This window comes from Serpula lacrymans (genome assembly GCF_000218685.1).
Source record: "Serpula lacrymans var. lacrymans S7.9 unplaced genomic scaffold SERLAscaffold_11, whole genome shotgun sequence".
Classification (NCBI taxonomy): domain Eukaryota; kingdom Fungi; phylum Basidiomycota; class Agaricomycetes; order Boletales; family Serpulaceae; genus Serpula; species Serpula lacrymans.
In genome coordinates this window covers 86,114-108,354 of record NW_006763300.1, presented here as the reverse complement: position 1 = coordinate 108,354, position 22,241 = coordinate 86,114, and the positions used below count along the sequence as shown (strand labels likewise).

The following is a 22,241-nucleotide window of genomic DNA, read 5'->3' as shown; positions in this document are numbered from 1 at the left end:
TTCGCGAATTTTATTCTAGGAATCCCTCAGCTCCCAGGAAGCTTAGAGGCATGGATTCAAACCTTTTTAATTCCCTCTTTCAACCTATGCCCGAAAATTTTACCACTACCTCCGGAATTTGGTCTCGCCTGGAAGTCGAGCCTTAGAAGGGGGGTAGTGTTACGATAACACAATTTCCGGACATCTCCTTTCCTTTTATTCTCCGCTTTAACTTTATACTTTAAGTGCCACGCGGCATTTCCCTTTCTCACGCCGCGTTGCCTTTCTTTTACTTTTAGACTTAACTCTCTCACGCAGTGGAGCTGGCCATACGGGCTAGGCCCTATGACATCATCAGCCACTGCCTTCATCAACTGTATAGTACACATGTACAAACAAACCTGTAGTAGTATATATACCCCAATAAAATCCAGGAGACTCCTCAGCGAGTCCTCCTGTTGTATACCAACTAACTCACTGCAGCCCAAGGGGTACCCACTCCCCATCTTCCACTACCTTTATAGTGTGTTCCTGTGTGCGCCAGAGTAACTAACTCTTGGTTGTTACAGTAGCTGGAGAATAGAAAGCATTGGACTCTGCGATACTGTCCGAAGTTTTGTAAACAAAGGTAAACAAAGGAACCACAGAGGCAAAATAATAGAGAACACAACCAATACTAAATGATATAGGAATAGATGGGGAAAGGAATGAAAATAAGTAGAAAGCATCAAGGTGCAGAATCACCAAAACTAACACCCCCCCTGATGCTGCACCTCCCAAGCATCAGCTCCCTCCTGATCTAATCAGTCCCATCATCTGCCTAAACACTCCAACTTTAGGCTTGGCAAGAGCCTTGGTCAACAAGTCAGCTGGCATTTTAGCAGTGGCCACAAAGGTAGGAGCAATCTGGCCAGAGTCAACAACATCTCTCAACCAGTGCCATTGCAAATCAAAATGCTTCATACAACCATGGTGTTCAGGATTCTTGGATACAGAGATGGCAAATTGGTTGTCAATGTGAAGGGTGGAAGGAGAGGTGATAGAATAGCTCATTTTCTTCAATAGATTTTGCATCCAGCAGATCTCTTTGCCAGCCTCAACAGCAGCAATATATTCTGCTTCAGTGATGGACATAGTAACAATATTTTGAAGCTTGGAGCTCCAGGAAACAGCACCAGATCCCATTTTGACAATATAGGCACCAGTAGAGCGACCAGAGTCCTTGTCACCACCATGATCAGCATCAGAGAAAGTGGTGAAGAGTTTAGTGGAAAAGGGATAACAATGACTTTCAAAAGTGATGAGTGACAATGACAGCAGTTAACAGTGGTAGCAGTGGGAAGTGTTGTGACCACACTGGATCACAAGTAGCAGAGAGTAGTGAACTTGAGATTAGAGAGGAAGTCTGGATTGGATTTCTTTTTCTTACAAGGTAAAATACAGGGGTTTATATAGTAAAAAAAAGATAGGCTATGCACAGTATAGCTGTGCAACAAGAATGAGAAAGAACATGAAGGAAGGAATATATGCTGACAAATCTTATGTAGGTAGTACAGGATAAGATTGTCAAAATAAGGAAAAGAAGGGGATAGAACAACAAATGCTATATATATATAATGTCACAGGTTTGTACAGCCATAAAATAAAGTTCAATGTTACAATAACACAATTTTTGGACCTTTTCTCCTTTTTCATTCTCCGCTTTATCCTTGTACACTTTAGCTTTCACACATGGTGCCACGCGGCACTTTCCCTTTTGTTCAAACTCCTTTTTCTCATGCCGCATTGCCTTCTTCTTATTTTAGATACAACTTTCTCACACAGTGGGGCTGGTCGTGCGGGCTAGGCCCCATGACATCATCAGCCACTAACTTTATCAACTGTACAGTACATAAGTACAAACACTCTGTATTAGTATATATACCCCAATAGATCCAGGAGACTCCTCAGCGAGTCCTCCTGTTGTTAACCAACAAACTCTCTGCAGCTCAAGGGGTAACCACTCCCTCATCATCTTCCTTATAGTGTGTTCTGTGTGCACCAGAGTAACTAACTCTTGGTTGTTACATCATCAGTATCAACACAGTTCCCTTGTTGTCAGTCAGCCATTCTAAAAAAATATGTGTCCATGGAAAATGATTCAAAAATCAAGAATAGTTGCACTGCAAATGAATATTCCGCTGAAAATAAAGGAACTGGAGCCATCGGTCCACCACCTACTCCAAATCTGACAGTTTTATGGCCTTACCAATGGTCTGGTTGTATTGGACCACTTGGTCAAATGAGGGAGGGAGAGGAGTAGTTCCAATCTGGGACGGGTGTGTCCCGGGTAGTGTGTGATAAGTGTGGCTGTAGCAAAGACAATGGGCGAAGGATAAATGTACCCAAGTGAATGGGACGGCAATGTACGTGGACAATGCAAGAGGATGGACCTTTTTTAACTCAAAACTACCCACCTGTGTTCCAGCCAGATAAGACAAGTGACCAATGATTTGATAGTTATGATGGAAGATTGATGTCATGAAGATGGACCAGCTGCCCAATTTGGACTGGCCACTGGGGCTTTGCTGAAATTAGCAGTGGCACATGGTGGTCAACAAATTGGCAACAGAAGCGGATACAGAGTGGTAACATCAGATGTGGTGGAGGTGCAAGTAGGAGGAGGGTGGAGGTGACCAGGAAGTGGACTAGAATAGGGATCCAAAAACAGCTGTCTGGTGAGAAGATAAAGGAGAGGAGAGGGCCTATGGTGGGGCTAAGTAAAGGAAGGGGAGTCAGGGAAACAACAAAAGTGAGGGCACAATGCAATGTGTAGCCAGTGGCGATGCAAAAAATTGTTAGAATATACTCTGACATACCAATACTCCACTATGCAGCAGCTATTCTGTGTAAGACGTCCGTGGTTGCATGTCATGTTTAAGATCCTACATTGTATAACCTTGGCCATATAGCTCAATTGGTAGAGCAGCTGGCATGTATCCAGAAGGTTCCAGGTTCAATCCCTGGTCTGGTCAATATCCAGTTTTATCAAAAATTGCCAAAATGTAGAAATGCAGAAAGTATTGAATGGAAAGTAAAGGTGAGCATGACTTAATTGCCTAATAGAATTGGGTGCTGATCAGCCACAAGTTCAAAAAGGGCAATATTAATTACTATTCCATGTGACATGTGTGAGGCAACATTAAACCATAACAAAAACAACACCTGTCTCTGACTGCACTTGCAGGGAGTAAGAGGTACAATGAGTTTTGAGGTCAACAGATGCTAGAGATTATAGCAAGTAGAGGACTGAGAGTAAACTCAAGGGTTTCTGAGGGGGAGTAAAGCAGGTTATTCAAGTAATAAAAAGCTAAAGAACAATACATGAGTATGTAGGGTTTTTATAGCTAATTGTCCATCTATTCAGACCGGAAATAGAATAAAAGGAAAAGTGGTCTGAGGATGAAACTATCCAATAAGAAAAAGAACAACTATTGTAAAACTTCAGGGATTAATCAGCAGGTGAGAAGATGTACTGATAATAGGTAGTGTCACACATGTTCAGGAACCGTATCCTCATGATGAGGTACAATCCTGACTAAAGTGTTTATTAATATCTCCAGGCACTGATGGGACTTGGAGCTGGTTGGCAAAATCCCAGCTACTAGTCCTTACCCATTGTGCTGGCTGGCTGGGAGTACTACCCAGTCTCTGATCTGCGATATGAAGTGGTAGCAATGGTTAAGAAAGCCTGTTAGAGCTATGAGAAGCAAGATGGCAAAGGATACCTCTACATCAGGAAAAACCTAGTTTCCTTTTATAGCTATTATAGCTGTCATAGCGCTATATAGGGAAAATAGTAGCTATAGTATGCCTAGACAAGTCCCTATTATATAGCTCTATATAGCAGGGCTATTTTGAGATGCTTGCTATACCAGCTATAGTATCACTTTTGTGATATATACAATCCATCTCTACTATGGCTGCTCTCATAGAATATAATAGATATAACAACCATAAATGGTTATCTCAGAATGGTCATATTATATATGTTCCACAACCTTATCACAGTTTTCAAATTTTCTCAGTTTTGTTCACTAATTTTATAGCATCCTAGCCAGAGATCATATGCAGAGAATCTATTATAGTATATTCCTGACACCATACAATGACATGCATATATCAACAACTATAAGGACACTGAATCTTCAAGCGCTGCAAAATCAACCTTATTCTCCCAGTTGTCCTCTTGTGTATTCAATAAATCACACTGTTGACTGTGTGTAATGTAATGCTTATCAGTGTTGTTCTAAAATGATTTTGTAGACTACTCACAGAATATTGTTGTAAGTGTTTTTACAAAACTGCAAAAACCACCTAGGAGCTTTTCTTTGTAGCTCTTCTAACCTGGACAGATAATATAAATATCTGATAAGCACTTGTGAGTAAAGGTTAAGGTAGAGTGGATATTGAATTGACCTGGGCCTGTAGACCTGTTCAGAGAATTCAAGGTGGTGCAAACACCTTTTGCAAGTTCATGAAGACAGTTTTCGACCTGTGAAATATAAAGTGAGGAAAATCCACGTATATTATATTACAAACTCACAGCTGTAACAGCCAAGGCAATTAATGGCAAAGGTGAGTCTTTGAAGTCACTTGGATAGAGGATACCCCCCCCCCCCCCTTCTTATGAAACCACTGAACCTGAAGTAGTAGCTTGATGATGCGATGTCCAAAAGGTTTTTGCTTATCATATGTACAAGTCTGAAATACATAGTCATAAAACGCTTAAGAAGAGTACATATGAACACTTCCAGAAACATCTAAACCACCAAATGTAAAGACACCCATTCCATTACTCAATAACCACTCCACTATAGTATGTACTTCCTCTGGGAGCTTGTCTTTGAGGGCGGATTCTGAGAAAATGAGTATCCTAGCCTTTTGTTTGACTTCACCTCTAAACTGAGCTGCAGCCGCCCACACCTGTTTATAATTTTAATATTAGTAATATCGGAAGCATTGTTCTCACTCACATAATCAATGATTCTACCTTTTTTCTGGTTGTTCCTTGCATTCTCCAAATCTACTATGGTAGTCTTGAATAGAGAAGAAGAACTGGCAACTTTGATGATTGCATTCCAAACAAGTTCATCTCGTTCATCAGTACCTGGGAAGCCTTTCAAAGTAGAAAGGATGACACACATTTGAGAATATCCTCCTTTAGCCAGCCTAGAGCTGGTAGAGCTAAAGCTAGTGATGATGGCATGTGTGGAATATAAGCCTCATAATTTTTAAACTTATTGCACACTTACCTTGGAATCTCTAGGAGGTGTTAATGGAGGGGAACTACTACTGTTCCCTGAAGGGAAGCAAAGGGTACCAGGTGCACCAATTATAAAATGAGCAGCAAGATGATCAGCTCAATTCATTGGCCAGTTGTTCGTACAACAAAATCTGGGCCTTCTTTTACAACCAACAAGTCACTGAGATGAAGGCCCAGGGAAAAGAATTTGGAGCTTAGGTCACTTTGGTGCCTTTGCTCCTCAAAACAATGAAGTAAACTGCAACAAGGTGGCCCCTGCTCTGGGGTGTTGCATGGGCAATAAAGGAAAGGGAGTAGCTCCCAATTGTAACAACCAAGAGTTTGTCACTCTGGCACACAACTCAGACAAAGCTATAAAGGTAGTGAGGGGAGTGGTTACCCTTAGGATAGGACCAAGTTTGTTGCAGGTAAACAACAGGAGGACTCACTGAGGAGTCTCTACTGCCTCTGTCTCCTTTGCCTTCTTTGCCTTCTCCTTCTTTGCTTTCTCCTTCTTAACTCTCTGCCTCTCCTCTTCAGCCTTTTGGGCCTCTGCTGCCCACTGCGCTTCCTCCTCCGCCCACCTTTGCTTTTCCTCAAGTTGGCGCTTGGCCTCCGCCCTCTCTGCGCGGAGGCAGGCCATTTTTGCAATGGTGTTCTTGAGGGCCTTGGGTATGATGGTGGTAGTGGTGATGGTAGTGGTGGTGTTGGGGGTATGCACATTTTTGGACTTGACTGTGCAGTTGAAGTAATTTCCAAATTAACCCCCCATATTATATACCCCTGTTCAAATAAATCCACCGGAGTCCACTCCTACCAAAGCTATTTTTAGGTCTCAAGGGTTCAACCCTAAAGGGGGATACTGTCATATTCATGCCACAGGCTATGGTTTCCAGACCTCCAAGCAGTCAGAAACCCCCAAGTCCAAACTCCCAAATCTTCAGTATTCTCAGAATTATGCCCCTCGTGCTCTGCCATTTGGTGTAGCCCTGTACCTTGCTCCCATATGGTACTCTGGATATCTGCTCTGACTTTCCTGCCACAGACTTCCAGTCTGCCATATGTTCCCTCTGCATGTTCTCATATTTCCTTATGGACTCTGTAATCAGACCTTATGGTACACTTGCCTCATATATGATTCCTCCTCACTAGATAGTTGTCCGCATGGAACTCTGTACCTACATTACAATTTACTCCCTACAAACTCCACTCCCTCTGATTAGTAGGGATGCCAAAGTTTGGTTCAGGCAAACATTCAGAACCAAGAACTGCCAAACCAAACCCTAGGGTCAGGTTTGGTTCAGTCCAGTTCTTGATGTCCAAACCTCAGTGTGGTTTGCGGTTTGGGCATTTTTGCTATTGTTCAAACCAACCAACCAACACCACCACCACCACCATCATAGCCACACCACTCAAGGGAGGACACAGGCAATGTGTCAATGTGTTATCTAGGCCCTCTCTCAGGTGTCCACCTTTGGCATTACCCCCTGTCCCCATGCACTTGCCATATACAGTATATGGCAAGTACATAGGGTGTTAATTGGTCCACAGTACAAACCGAGTTTGAACCTGGACCAAACTGTCTGAACCCAGTTTGGTGGGTTCAGTCCAGGTTCAGTCCAGTTCAAGCACTTAAACTACAAGTTCAGTTCAGGGTTCAAACCAAAGTGTCTGAGAACCAAACTTTGGCATCCCTATGGCAGTGATTAGTATATAAGCCATAGCTCCTGTACTCTGTGCGTGCAGTTTGAATATCAGTAAGCTCCTCCATCTTTTACCCAAGTCCTTCTCTAAAGGACTATTACTCCACTCTACTTTTATCCTCTACTCTCCCTTTATTCACCCCATCAAGTTAGGGACCAAGGTCTGAGGAAGGGCCTAGCTCGCAAACTAAGCTAACTCCCAACCTCATACTCTGTTCCACTCCCCAGTGTATCTCCATCCTCCGAACTCTGATTAATCCAAAGGTCATGGTTCTGACAATCAACACCAATACCTCCATCACCAATGCTCACCACCATCATGTAATAATCCACAGTGGACTCAGAGAGTACAGAAAAGCAAATTAGACCAGCCGGGGGTTGAACCCAGGACCTCTGCCTATATATGGTCTATGAGCTGACGTCGCGACGTACGATAACCCATCAATATCAATGCTCAATTGCACAGTGTTATCTAACAAGGCCCAGGCTTTAACCTTAACAATTCCAATACACCACCCCCTCCACAAAGGCATCAGGACAGCACCACCCCTTGAAAGAAGCACTGCAGAGCATATAAAACATTTGTTGAGCAAACTGTCTTATCTGGCTCCTCTGGCAAAAAAAGAGGATGATATGGGCAAAATATATGTGAAGTTGACATGTCAAAGTGTATGTAAATTCAGCTTGCAAGAACTTATGTTGCTGATAATTCAGTAGGAGAAGGCACATATCACAAGAGACAGTTATAGAGTGACTTACAGTATGGTAATTTTGTTTTCCTCACAACTACAATTAATACACTTCCCAATGGTGGGCCCTTCAGGGGCATGGGAATTATATTTGCACTTATTGAAGATGGAAGTTCTCACTGATAATTCAAGTTCTGTAATGTGTCACAAAAATGTACTACTCTTCCTAGCATCCATGCCTATGCAATACTGTTAAGATAACTCACAGGTCAGAGATCTCCATGACTGAAGCAGAGGCATGATTCGGACACAGCTGGGTCCCCTGGAGGGCCACTGTATTTCCTGGACCCAAACGGTCCAGGTTTCCATTGTTATAATGAAATCAGTAAATGTCCCAGAACTTTTAGTTATTGACTGTACATGACGACATGAAATTGAACTTTTGGAATGTGTCTACATTAGTAGAATATGTTGGATGTAGCCATGTGACCTCACATAGCCACCTGATCACAGGGAGTGGATAAAAGCAAACTGGACCAGCCGGGATTGAACCCAGGACCTCTGCCTATATATGGCGGTGCTCTAACCAACTGAGCTATCAGCCCTTGTACTAATGTCAACTCATGATGTATGTTGTCTAACAAGGCTAACAGGCTTTTGACCTTGACTATTCCAACAAAATATTATGGCAGGTTCTTACTAGTTGTGGACATTTGGGAGATCAGTCAGAACCTGACAAAACCGGATAAACCCGGTCTCTGCCAAAGCAGCCATTGTTCTCCATGGAGCATAGCCACCACTCCATGAAGTAACCATTGTTCTCCTAGGAGCACAATTGTACTCCTAGGAGTCATTATACTGTAGTGAGTAGCACCTCCGACTATAAGTAGTAGGGGGATTAGTATAGGAATACCTCAGTCGTTTCTATAGCCTCTCGGGCAGCGGCTGAGGTATGTTGGGGCTCACTCATTCCGACTATGAGTGATGTCTTTGTGCACTTTGATACTGCTCCAAGTCTCACAAATACCATTCATTAATGCTTAACTTGCTAAGACCAAAATCATCTATTTATTTATTTGATCCCACTTTAAAAGAGATTGTTCACGATTAAAACCAGTGAAAGCTGGGTCCAGGTCTGCCCCGGAGGGCCATGCTATGCCATATTCTAGTTATATAATTCCATTCAAACCGTATCCACCCAGGCAAAATTCCTGCGACCAGGAATAAATGGAATCACATTGTCAAGTATGTACCTCTCAGGGTGCAACGAATAGCAAACTAACAAAGTAGATATATGCATATTAATATGTACAGGATAATCCTGGGATGATGGTAGGGGGAGCAGAGACGGAAATATGTAGAATGAGACGACATGGGCGGGTGTTGGAGCGTCTCCGTAATCAAATTGGGGTTATGAAAACTTCGTCCCAGGTCTTGGGCAATGACGGCAGTGCACGTAGGAAAGCTTTAAACCACATCTCGTAAAATCTATCTCCGAGTGTCGTTAGAGATTCAACCAAGTTGGTTGAGTCAACGCCTTTGGCAACCTTCGGACCTTCGTCCAGAAGTGGCATGATTTCTGTGAAAAAAGGTACAAAAACCTTCAGAACAGGGGAAAACTCATTATCTGGGAGACTTTTCTCGAACGTCCGCAGCGTGGATCCTTTATTCGTTTCGCTAGAGCCAGGATCGTCTGCAGCCAGTAATTTATGAAGCCATTTTCTCTCTTTACCTGTTAAACTATTGCGCTCGGCGCCAATGCTCAACAACACGCATAGTATCACCCAGAAGAAAGATTCCAAGTCATCCGCAAATGTATGAAGTATGGGTTCATCATCATCCCACGCGTTCAGCAAGCGCATAGAAATGAAAGGGAGTGTTCCCTGAAATGATTTTAAGACTAAATAACAGGCTAGCCCGAAGATGAGCTACTTACCGAACGACGTTGCTCAAGCTCGCGATCTAGCTCTCGCCATCTGATTGCCTGGTCACCGTCATTGCTCACGCTCACGCATTTTGTCAAGTTCTTGGTGCATTCGAACCTAGAATACTTTAACATCAATACCGCTTTGAGCTCATTATCAATTTAAGAGGACTTACCGTGTTAGAGGCTTTCGTATTTGGGGCACTGGAAACAATAGAACGTTACCATCGCTGACATCGCGGTGCAGCCATCCATCCTTATACATATTATAGTGACCTAGAAAGGGAGCATCAGTCCTGAGCGACGTCAAAACGGGCAATACTCACCCATCATTCCGTGGAAGATGCCTTCTAAGAATTCGTACGGCCCCACAGCCGTGTGGAGCTTACGGTACTCTGTTTTCGATATCAGCCGCTTGTGTATTCTGTTCTCCATCTTCTTGCCTTCCTTGTGTTCTTCCTTCTCAGATTGTGTTTTCTTCCCCCGGTATATTATTTCCTCCTGATCAAATATTTTTCGAATCTCCTCCTCAACCCATGCTCCCTTTTTTCCATGTTTAACCCTATACTGGGCGTAAACTTCAGGTATTCCCATCTCTCCTTGAATGTCACGAAAAACTTCCATCTCGTCACGGCCCTCCAAAGCCCATGCGTCTTTCAGGACAATGGAAAGCGGCGGAGGAAGGAGGTCGAGTTCAGGGATGGGTGAAGGTTGGTAAGTGGGGAAAACGGGGGATTCATCGTTGCGATCAATTCCTTGCCATTCAAGCTGCTCGGAGCCCTGATCCTGATTGCCTGCTGTGTGATCAGAGTGTGACTTGTGGCGCTTGCTGCTTCCAGTTTCGACGACAGGTTCGCGTGATCGTTTCCCAATATTTGAGACGTTAGAGGTTCGATTAGAAGAGGGTGCGACGCCTTCAGTGCGCAGGCGTGAGGTGGAGGTGGAGGTGGAGGTGGGATATCGAGAAGTGGAAGTATGTATACTCGGAAGGTCTATGATATCGCTGGGTGGATCATCGGATATCTTTCTCGCGTCATCGACCTTTCGCAAACTGTAAACATGTGTGACACGGCCCCGTATAGATTGCCGACGACAGAGTAAGCCAACGACCTCGTAAAGACCCCAGTTTGGGATCAAGAAGTAGTGATTGTTCCGCGATGGATCGATCCCAGCCTTCGAATCGTTTTCCCATGATAGTATGCCCACTATGCCCTTTACAAAAGCGGTAAAGCCATCCTCTGTCTCTAGACTCAGTGCAGGGCTGCAAATTACGCCAGATCTTTGATAGATGCAGAATCGAACTTCGGAAGTTTTGTAGTTGAAGCCGATAATCAAAACGAAGTAACGGTTCTCGTGAGCAACGAAGGTGCATCGTGCGTATGTACCAGCCTGTTTAATCAGCCCATTCCAGTTGTCCTTCACCTCGCACGCGATAGCGAGATCTTGCCACGACACTCGACCATCCAGCTCCGAGTCGTCGGCGACACCGTTTAAAGACACTAAATCTGGCTTCAATGCATGGGTAGTCCCGCCCTTCATTGCTTTATTGTAATTGTAGAAGCGTAGACCGTGATAATAGCGGTCCTTAGGGATTTTAGGGTCTGCGGAAAGGTGAGATTCGGAAGTATTGATGATCCGGTTCAGGAGTTTCGTGAATGGTAAGTAATAGGCACTCTCTCCCGCAGTCGGCTGGGGCCAATTTTCTTGATCAAAATTAAACCCTTGGTCAGAGAAAATTCCTTGTTCTCTGAGTTCTTCCAGGACGTTGTGCGTAACGCCATCATCTGCGGGACACAAGTGTTCCATCACCTTTTTGCTCTCGAAGTGTGCATCATGTAGTTCATGGTGAACCAGTTCTTCCATCATCTTTTGATCCCGTGTTGCCCGCTCTTTAAGCATCACGTTTTGGTCAGAATACCTTTGTGACGTGTGTGTGCTTTTGGCTAGAGGAGTGCTTTTCACTTCGCGAGAGGTCAAATTGGGGGGGCGAGGAGGAGTGATGTTTGGCTTTGAGTCCTGCGTTTTTGATGCGGATGGCTCTGAATGCGGGGATTCTTGACTCATCGTGAAAGGCCTTTGTCTTGGATGAAACAAAGCTGTATGATGTAGCAATCACGATACACTGCGCGACGCTGGCGCCTACATGTACCTACATGTGAACCTGATCATGTGACCGCTATAGTACACCAGGCTCCTCCCCATCGAGGTTCAGAATGTATCCTACACCGCCATCCTGGCGAGATGACACATTGACATTTCGGGATAAGGTTGGCCCGGTTAGGCCTGGACATATCTGGAGGATGTAGGAATGTCTGTAGAATACCAAAACGTCAAATCATACAATGTCTCAATGATATACTCTAACAAGGTTTTCTGAGGAAGTCTGATTGTCAACAGCACGAGTCTCTATAATGACCCCAGTCCATGTCTCAGTAGTATTCTATTGGTACCATAAAAGCCTTCTGCTCGACAGTGTCTCAAAAATAGCTCAACATTTGATTGATAGGCCTGTGTAGAATTTCAGACAATAAGAAAAATAAAGCTTGAAGCTATGTATTATTGATGATGTATTTAATAACAACGAAAAATATTTAAAATGAATGTTTTATTGTAAAAGAGACTTGTAAACTCAGACTCGGAGGTGATTGACTTCGACTCGACTCGACTCGGCTGGTTAAATTCATCAGGCTCCCTCAGCACCACTGTTTGTGTCAACATTTGTAGCCCTTGCCAACCAATTAACTTCCCCCACCCTTGGCAGCACTTTCAAGAGGCTTGACAAAACCGGATAAACCCAGTCTCTGCCAAAGCAGCCATTGTTCTCCATGGAGCATAGCCACCACTCCATGGAGTAACCATTGTTCTCCCAGGAGCGCAATTGTACTCCTAGGAGTCATTATACTGTAGCAAGTAGCACCTCCGACTATAAGTAGTAGGGGGTTTAGTATAGGAATACCTCAGTCGTTTCTATAGCCTCTCGGGCAGCGGCTGAGTTTCACATAGGTTTATGAGGTTATGAGCCCTGGTGCGCAAAAGCTACGCAGGAAATAATTCTTATTTGAAACGGCAACCTCGGAACCATGACCACAGCACGCGATACATCCGCATGTCCAGTTCTCACTGGACCCAACAATTTTCAGATATGGAAACTCCGGATCATCTCAAAGCTACATCAGGAAAAAGTTCTCCGGGTTGTTACTGGAGAGGAGTTTAAGCCCTCACCAGGAAAACCTACCTCCTTGGAGGATCCTGAGATCACCTGGATACTTAAGGATGAGAAGGCACATGGAATCATCCAGGACCACATCTCTGATGCCCTCCTAATGAGGACTGGAGACCTCACCAGCTCCAAGGAGTTATTTGATAAACTTGTCTCACTCCATCAAACATCCAACATTGCCTCGGCCTTCTATTCATTCCAGCAACTCACCAAATTGTCCTGGGATGGGACATCACCTATCCAGGACCACATTGCAAAAATCTGGACAATTGATTCACACCTCTCCGGAATGAAACTAGGAGTTGATACCAAACTCATGGCTTTTGCTCTTCTCCAATCTCTCCCATGCACTCCTGAATGGCAAATATTTCAGTCATCAGTAATCAACACGATTGAAGAAAATAAACTTACCTTTGATGCAGTTGAGATCCGGATCACTGCAGAAGTTGCACGACAGTCAGGGAAGGCCCCTGGAGGTTCCAAATCAGCACTCAAATCCGAGGAGAAATGGTGTAACTTCCACAAAGCCAAATCACACAACACCTCGGAGTGTCGAACACTTCAGTCAGCTGAAAAAGGTCAAAGGAAGAAGGAAAAGGAAAGATACAAGGATAAAGGAAAAGAGAAGGAAAAGGCAAATACGGCGGAGAAATCATCTGGATCTGACTCCGAGGAGGAACAGAGTCATATTGCATTGGAACATATACATATTTCCAAGCCCCCTGCTAAACGCATTCAAGCTTACCTTGTGTTGGAACCCGATAAGACCAAAACAGCAATTATTATTGACTCCGGAGCAACATCCCACATGGTCCCTCACCGCTCCTGGTTTGAGCCAGGAACATACCATGTTCTGCATCCTCCGAGGACAATCAGTTTTGGGGATGAATCCTCTGTAAATGCCATTGGCATTGGAACAGTAATCCTACAAGCAACTGTTGGCAATAAGGACTACAATATTGCACTGTCAAATGTCTTACTTGTGCCAAACTTCACGTTAGCACTCGTCTCTGTCCACAAATTGTCCAAAATGGGGTTATCAACACTTTTTCCAGCAGGGTCAAATGCTTGTGAAGTTTGGAAAAAGGAGGAACTTATCCTCACTGCGTTACACAAGCGAGGACTTTATCACTTCCAAGCAAAACCCGAAATCAACCCAGAGTCAGCTTTTGCAGCAGTAGATGTAAATTTATTGCACAGGAGAATGGGACACTGTAACAACCAAGAGTTAGTTACTCTGGCGCACACAGAAACACACTATAAGGAAGATGATGTGGGAGTGGTTACCCTTTGAGCTGCAGAGAGTTTGTTGGTTAACAACAGGAGGACTTGCTGACGGAGTCTCCTGGATCTATTGGGGTATATATACTACTACAGGGTTGTTTGTACATGTGTACTATACAGTTGATAGAGACAGTGGCTGATGGTGTCATGGGGCCTAGCCCGCATGGCCAACTCCACTGTGTGAGAGAGTTGTGTCTAAAAATAAGAAGAAAGGCAATGCGGCGCGAGAAAGGGGAAGTGCCGCGTGGTACCATGTGTGAAGGCTAAAGTACAAGGTTAAGGCGGAGAATGAAAATAAAGGGAAAGGTCCGAAAATTGTGTTATTGTAACAGACACATTAGAATGGACCGCTTGCAACGAATGGTTACAAAAAGACGGCTCCAGGACATAGACACCCTTACCGGAACCCCGGAGTTTTGTGAACCTTGTGCTTTAGGAAAGATGAAGAAATTACCTTTCAAGTCCACTGGAGGAAACCGAGCCAAGCGCCCCATACAAATTGTGCACACAGATGTTGGAGGACCAATCAAACCAACTTCCAGGGAGGGTTTTCGGTACTGGATTATCATTGTAGATGATTTCTCCAAATTTCCATGGATATATTTCCTAAAACATAAAAGTAAAGCACTGAAACAATACAAGCAATGGAAAGAAGATGTCCAAACATTCTTCCGGACTCATTTGGGAGAAGAAAACTTCACTCCACTATACACAGAATTCCTCCGGAGCAATGGGGGAGGAGAATATACTGGCAATGCATTCAAAAATCAACTCTGAGGAGATGGTGTCATCCAAGAAATTACAGCTGCAGATACTCCAGAACAAAATGGCATTGCAGAACGCATGAATCAGACATTGGCTACATTAGCAACCACTATGCTCCATGATTCCAAGCTCCCAAAGTCATTTTGAGTAGATGCCATGCAAACAGCTGCATATATCACAGCACGCAGCCCAGCATCTGGACTCCATGGAAAGACCCCATATGAAATACTGTTTAAAAGGAGAGTTGATCCAACTTTGTTTTGCCCTTTCGGATGCCAAGCATATGCCTTGATTCCGAAAGATAAAAGGCAAGGGAAGTTTTACTCCAAGGGGCGCAAAGCCATAATGATTGGCTACACACATGGAAAGCAAGCCTACAAACTCCTAGACACTGAAAAACGGACTGTGTTTTCCAGTCAGCATGTCATATTCAATGAATCCGGAAAGGTACAAAAGGATGACACTGCTCCCTGGAACACAGACACTAGCACAGATCAGTGGGAGGGACTCATTCCGGAGAATGCTCACTATCCAGACCAAAAAAAAATTGGAGGAGGATGATCCTGACCCTCAGATCCAAGATCCAAATGAATTGCAAATGGAACCACATCTCCAAGGAGATGTTCCACAAGCAATGGAACCATATCAGCATGAAGATGTTCCGAGAGCAGTGGGGCAATACCTCCGTGGAGACGTTCCAAGAGCAGTGGGAGCACCTGATCAGCTAAGACACCCTCCACAACAGTCTCTACAACCAAGACCTGAACACTGGCCATCTTCAGAACGGAAAGCCAAAGTAGAGTTACAGTCAGTGGGAGGACAGCCCCTCAACATACAGCCAGCTGATGTGGAAAAAGTCCGAATACAGCTAGACAGCCTGTCCATTGGATCAGCTTCTGTAAGGCATACAACACCTCCAAGGAGTCATCCAACACCTCCAAGGAGTGATTCAACACCTTCAGGAGTGAGTGGGGCAACAAATACACAAATGTGTCTACTCCCTGGAGTACCTGCACAAGTTCCTAAAAGAGCAGTCATGCCTGCTGAAGTCCTAGGAGTACGCAGAAGCAGTCGCCAGACCCGTCCTGCAGACAAAAACCGAGATTATCAAAGGACTCTAGATGAGGAACAGTCTGGAAAAGAGCAGCATGACAACTCCATGGAGAAACCTAACACTCCTGAGGTTCATGAAGAAACATCTGATACAGAGGAGACATTCTTTGCTGGAATAGCAAGTACCAGTCCATCTAACACAGACCTTCCAAGGACACTAAAGGAAGCCTTATCACGTCCGGATGGAGAATTATGGAAGTCTGCCTTGGAGGAGGAACTCCTAAGTCTCAATACTAATGCAGTATATGACACTGTTCCACTTCCGAAGGGAGTAAAACCCATCACATCAAAACCTGTGTTCCGGATCAAGTTTGATCAAAACGGAAACATTGAGAGATACAAACTCCGGATTGTTGCACGAGGTTTTACTCAAAGGGAGGGGATTGATTACCAGGAGGTTTTTGCTCCGGTTGCAAACTTAGAGTCAATCCGAATTATTCTAGCCCTGGCAGCAAAGTACAACCTAGAACTTGATCAAATGGACGTATCCACAGCTTATCTCAATGGAGAACTTGAAGAAGAACTGTACATGCTTCCTCCAGGGGGTGTTCCTATCCAACCTGGATACTGCTGGAGATTGAAGAAATCCATCTACGGGTTAAAACAAGCTGGTCAAACATGGAACAAAACTTTTGATCGCAAGCTCCAGGAGCTCGGTTTCACAAGACTAAATGCAGAAACATGTCTCTATGTATTCCGGGACAACAAACAAATATGCTTTGTTGTTGTCTATGTAGATGACCTCCTCCTAGGAGCTTCATCCCGAAAATTCATGGATATCACAAAAGCCAAACTCGAATCCATATTCAAAATGCGGGACCTTGGAGAAGCAAAATACATCCTCGGAATAGAAATCCAACATGATCGTTCAAACAAAACAATATCCCTATTGCAAGGCCAATACATTGACACAGTCCTGGAGCGTACTGGAATGAAGAACTGCAAACCAGTATGGACACCAATGGCCCATGGATCAAAACTCCTTGCAAATGCTCCAGGGGAAGATATTGTGCAACACGAGATGCATATTGAAGGGCGTCAAGTGTCATACCTCTCAATTGTAGGCTCCCTCATGTATGCCATACTCGGAACCCGCCCATACATTGCCTACGTTGTTGGAATACTAAGCAGGCATAGCTCAGCTCCAAGGAGCCATCACTGGGAAGCTGCAAAATGTGTCCTCTAATATCTGAAAGCAACCAGGGACATGGAACTATGATATGATGGCACAGATGTCTCCATAGACATGGATTTCTATGGATATTCAGATGCAGATTGGTCTGGAGACCCAGACACATCTTGATCAATGTCAGGCTTTGTCTTTATCACCATCCGAGGAGCAATCTCCTGGACAAGCAAAAGACAAAGCATGGTAGCTTTATCATCCACGGAGTCAGAGTATATTGGATTGAGCAATGCTGGACAACACCTTGCATGGCTTCAGACATTTTTTGAAGAGATTGGACATGCTCAAAATGGACCTACAACATTGCACTGTGACAATCAAGCAGCTATCATTCTTACACGAGATCCACAGTTCCATGCTCGCACAAAACACATTCAACGGAAATATCATTTTATCCGAGATGACTTAGTATCAAAGGGAGAGGCAGTAATGAGATACATTCCTACAGGAGATATGGTTGCCGACATTCTCACTAAACCCCTCACTCACAAAAAACACTGGAAATTCTCTAAAGCTATGGGACTACGGTTGCACTCGAGTGGGAGTGACAAAACCATGGAGTTTAGCCACCACTCCATGGAGTCACCATTGTTCTCCTAGGAGCACAATTGTACTCCTAGGAGTCATTATACTATAGCGAGTAGCACCTCCGACTATAAGTAGTAGGGGGCTTAGTATAGAAATACCTCAGTTGTTTCTATAGCCTCTTGGGCAGCGGCTGAGGTATGTTACATTACATTTATTAGAGATCACCTTAAACTAACATCAATTGTAGTTTCACATAGGTAAATAATAAAGTCGTTTCTATAGCCTCTTGGGCAGCGGCTGAGTTTCACATAGTTTTATTAGTACTGAGCCTTGGCACCTTTTTCGGGACTGGGTCTTGCCCTTTTGACCAAAACAAATCTATCACCATAATTTGCAGTATGTCCTGCCATCCCATTTAACTTTGCTGAGCCTAGCATATCTCCCAGAATCATAGTCATGTACATGTGATTTATGAAATAGGAGGAAACTATAGCATCCCACATCCATATACCTTGACTACACTGTGCTGCATCCTGGAAAAGGAGATATATAAATGACTCAATACTTCCTGGACTGTGGGGTCCTGGAATGGTCATGGTTAATATGATATTGTTGGAATGGTACCTCATTTCTGGAGGTATGTTGAGCAATATCAGAATCAATATCTAAGTATCAGACTGCTTCTTCATTGTAAGCTGGGCCCCATCTGTGGATAATGCAAAGGCAATGTCACACTCATCCTAAAATAATCCCATGTCCTTATAATAGTGTTCATGAACACTCCCACTAGGGAAATCACAATATCTTGCCTGAGCCTGAGTCCCAGAACTTTGTGAGTCAACTGCAAGTAACTTCAATGTTTTTTGTAAACATCTATCCCTGTATCGCAGGAGTTGGGATGTTTGCTTATTTGCAAACATTGCTTGGATAATTGGAATAAAAGATACATATAGCATTTGTGCTCTGGGCTTATTTTTAGATCCAGCAACATAGTGCCTCTCCCCACATGTGATTTGACCCTTTATGGTGTGAGGATAAGCTTCCAAGTCCTTAAAGTCACCTGTATATGCAATACAACTCTTTGGGCACATATCAATCTTTACAGGCTCAATCTTGGCCAGTGATCTAGCCAGCTTGCAAACAGCATATAGTGACAATATGTCTAACTGAGTAGCTTGTTGTGATACTTGTGCATGCAGCTCATATGCCTTGACAGTGCCATTTGACTTTTTTCATGCAATGTAGTGTTTGAGGCTGTGAATCTCTGACTCTGTCAGATCAGCCCTCCTCTATCAGATTCACAAGACTATCTGGAATCTTCAGAAGATGATGGTGAAGATGAACGGGTTTCACATCTAACTGTTCAGCAAAAAGGCGCAGAAAAAGAGAAGATAGTCATACACACAGCCTATGCCCAATTACTGCCTCAAAATAAGCATTTCCAAGCAGAGCATGATTGTCAAGTCAACAATGTCTTGACGGAGTGTGGTTGTTAACCAACAAACTCTCTGCAGCTCAAAGGGTAACCACTCCCACATCATCTTCCTTATAGTGTGTTTCTGTGTGCGCCAGAGTAACTAACTCTTGGTTGTTACAGTGTCCCATTCTCCTGTGCAATAAATTTACATCTACTGCTGCAAAAGCTGACTCTGGGTTGATTTCGGGTTTTGCTTGGAAGTGATAAAGTCCTCGCTTGTGTAACGCAGTGAGGATAAGTTCCTCCTTTTTCCAAACTTCACAAGCATTTGACCCTGCTGGAAAAAGTGTTGATAACCCCATTTTGGACAATTTGTGGACAGAGACGAGTGCTAACGTGAAGTTTGGCACAAGTAAGACATTTGACAGTGCAATATTGTAGTCCTTATTGCCAACAGTTGCTTGTAGGATTACTGTTCCAATGCCAATGGCATTTACAGAGGATTCATCCCCAAAACTGATTGTCCTCGGAGGATGCAGAACATGGTATGTTCCTGGCTCAAACCAGGAGCGGTGAGGGACCATGTGGGATGTTGCTCCGGAGTCAATAATAATTGTTGTTTTGGTCTTATCGGGTTCCAACACAAGGTAAGCTTGAATGCGTTTAGCAGGGGGCTTGGAAATATGTACATGTTCCAATGCAATATGACTCTGTTCCTCCTCGGAGTCAGATCCAGATGATTTCTCCGCCGTATTTGCCTTTTCCTTCTCTTTTCCTTTATCCTTGTATCTTTCCTTTTCCTTCTTCCTTTGACCTTTTTCAGCTGACTGAAGTGTTCGACACTCCAAGGTGTTGTGTGATTTGGCTTTGTAGAAGTTACACCATTTCTCCTCGGATTTGAGTGCTGATTTGGAACCTCCAGGGGCCTTCCCTGACTGTCGTGCAACTTCTGCAGTGATCCGGATCTCAACTGCATCAAAGGTAAGTTTATTTTCTTCAATCGTGTTGATTACTGATGACTGAAATATTTGCCATTCAGGAGTGCATGGGAGAGATTGGAGAAGAGAAAAATCCATGAGTTTGGTATCAACTCCTAGTTTCATTCCGGAGAGGTGTGAATCAATTGTCCAGATTTTTGCAATGTGGTCCTGGATAGGTGATGTCCCATCCCAGGACAATTTGGTGAGTTGCTGGAATGAATAGAAGGCCGAGGCAATGTTGGATGTTTGATGGAGTGAGACAAGTTTATCAAATAACTCCTTGGAGCTGGTGAGGTCTCCAGTCCTCATTAGGAGGGCATCAGAGATGTGGTCCTGGATGATTCCATGTGCCTTCTCATCCTTAAGTATCTAGGTGATCTCAGGATCCTCCAAGGAGGTAGGTTTTCCTGGTGAGGGCTTAAACTCCTCTCCAGTAACAACCCGGAGAACTTTTTCCTGATGTAGCTTTGAGATGATCCGGAGTTTCCATATCTGAAAATTGTTGGGTCCAGTGAGAACTGGACATGCGGATGTATCGCGTGCTGTGGTCATGGTTCCGAGGTTGCCATTTCAAATAAGAATTATTTCCTGCATAGCTTTTGCGCACCAGGGCTCATAACCTCATAAACCTATGTGAAACTCAGCCGCTGCCCGAGAGGCTATAGAAACGACTATATTATTTACCTAAGTGAAACTACAATGGATGTTAGTTTAAGGTGATCTCTAATAAATGTAATTTAACATACCTCAGCCGCTGCCCAAGAGGTTATAGAAACGACTGAGGTATTTCTATACTAAACCCCCTACTACTTATAGTCGGAGGTGCTACTCGCTACAGTATAATGGCTCCTAGGAGAACAATGGTTACTCCATGGAGAATAATGGCTGCTTTGGCAGAGACCGGGTTTATCCAGTTTTGTCACTTTCCCTTTTGTTCAAACTCCTCTTTCTCACGCTGCACTGCCTTTATTCCTATTTTAGCTACAAATCTGTCATGCAGTGGAGCTGGTCACACGGGCTGCGCCCTCTGACATTATCAGCCACTGCTTTTATCAACTGTACAGTACATAAACACAAACACTCTGTATTAGTATATATACCCCAATAGATCCAGGAGACTCCTCAGTGAGTCCTCCTGTTGTATACCAACTAACTCACTGCAGCCTAAGGGGTAACCACTCCCTCATCACTACCTTTATAGTGTGTTCCTGTGTGCACCAGAGTAACTAACTCTTGGTTGTTACAGTTAGGTAACACTTCCTGGGCAAAATCTTGCAGTCAACAACAAAGCCATCTTGAAATACGCAGGAGGCTGGATGAGACCTAGAAATTTCCAAGATAAAAGATATCTATCAGGACCTATGTTGATGAAGCAGAAGTTTTCAAGCTGGTCTTCCGTATCTGCGAGGAGGGCAGGGAAATAAAGAAAATAGTGTGGCAAGGCTTCTAGTAGCCAAAGACTCTGTAAAACTACTCTGTGTGCTACTTTTACAGCTCACCTATCATTAATACAAGACTTTCAATTCTTCGTGCTGAGGCCTGAGATAAGTGATCAGTCAATTTTCCCCAGAAACTTGGCAAATATGAAGCTGATCTCTTACAGATGCGGTTGGACACCAGTGGATTGGTACAAGGAAGCAGATAGTTTATGTAAATGTGGGCAGCAGGATGAGTGCTCAGATCTCAGAAGCAAGGAACAGAAGTACGGAGGCAAGGGGCGATTGCCTCAAGATTTCCTGGGAGGGTCCCAGAATAGTCTGGTCTGAAGTAAGGACCTTTGGCAGGAACCCCCGCTTCAGTAGTAATAGAGAAGGCACCATGAGCGGCACATTCAGCTTGAACTTGGCATTTTGTGGCTAGTCACACCAGGAAAAAGCACATAAAGGTTTCAGCTGAAACAGCTACTGTAGAGAACAAATGCTATGTACATGATCCGTACTAATGTATCACAACTACAACAATTTATGTAGCACATTGGACCTATATGACTCTAAATATCACATTTCTTTTTGCCCATGTTTTGGTTCAGGTTGTCTGCAATTTGTAGCGGTGTTTTAATTGGAGTGGCTGACAGTTTCACTATCTCAGTGGCTCGTTATGCTGGTTGAAGCAATAGCTAGCCTTTACTGTGATGCTCAGCCATATTCAATTGGAGCAGTTGAGTTTAAA

The 22,241-nt window shown here is 43.9% G+C and overlaps 4 protein-coding genes across 4 annotated transcripts; 2 read left to right on the top strand and 2 right to left on the bottom strand.

The window, feature by feature from the left end:
- Positions 1-4,746: 4,746 nt before the first annotated feature.
- Positions 4,747-5,906, bottom strand: SERLADRAFT_440716 (uncharacterized protein; the record flags this gene model as incomplete). The annotated part of the gene is made up of 3 exons (XM_007321181.1): positions 4,747-4,944; positions 4,995-5,211; positions 5,713-5,906. 3 exons carry the CDS (start codon positions 5,904-5,906, stop codon positions 4,747-4,749), a joined length of 609 nt encoding a protein of 202 aa, XP_007321243.1.
- Positions 5,907-10,131: 4,225 nt separating this feature from the next.
- On the top strand, positions 10,132-10,958 carry SERLADRAFT_473815 (uncharacterized protein; the record flags this gene model as incomplete). The annotated part of the gene is made up of 1 exon (XM_007321180.1): positions 10,132-10,958. One exon carries the CDS (start codon positions 10,227-10,229, stop codon positions 10,464-10,466), a length of 240 nt encoding a protein of 79 aa, XP_007321242.1.
- A 3,768-nt stretch (positions 10,959-14,726) lies between these two features.
- Positions 14,727-14,930, top strand: SERLADRAFT_396259 (uncharacterized protein; the record flags this gene model as incomplete). Its single annotated transcript, XM_007321179.1, has 1 exon — positions 14,727-14,930. A coding segment is annotated over one exon (204 nt), but the record flags the coding sequence as incomplete, so codon positions are not given.
- A 3,062-nt stretch (positions 14,931-17,992) lies between these two features.
- On the bottom strand, positions 17,993-18,337 carry SERLADRAFT_350821 (uncharacterized protein; the record flags this gene model as incomplete). The annotated part of the gene is made up of 1 exon (XM_007321178.1): positions 17,993-18,337. A coding segment is annotated over one exon (345 nt), but the record flags the coding sequence as incomplete, so codon positions are not given.
- Positions 18,338-22,241: the final 3,904 nt, after the last annotated feature.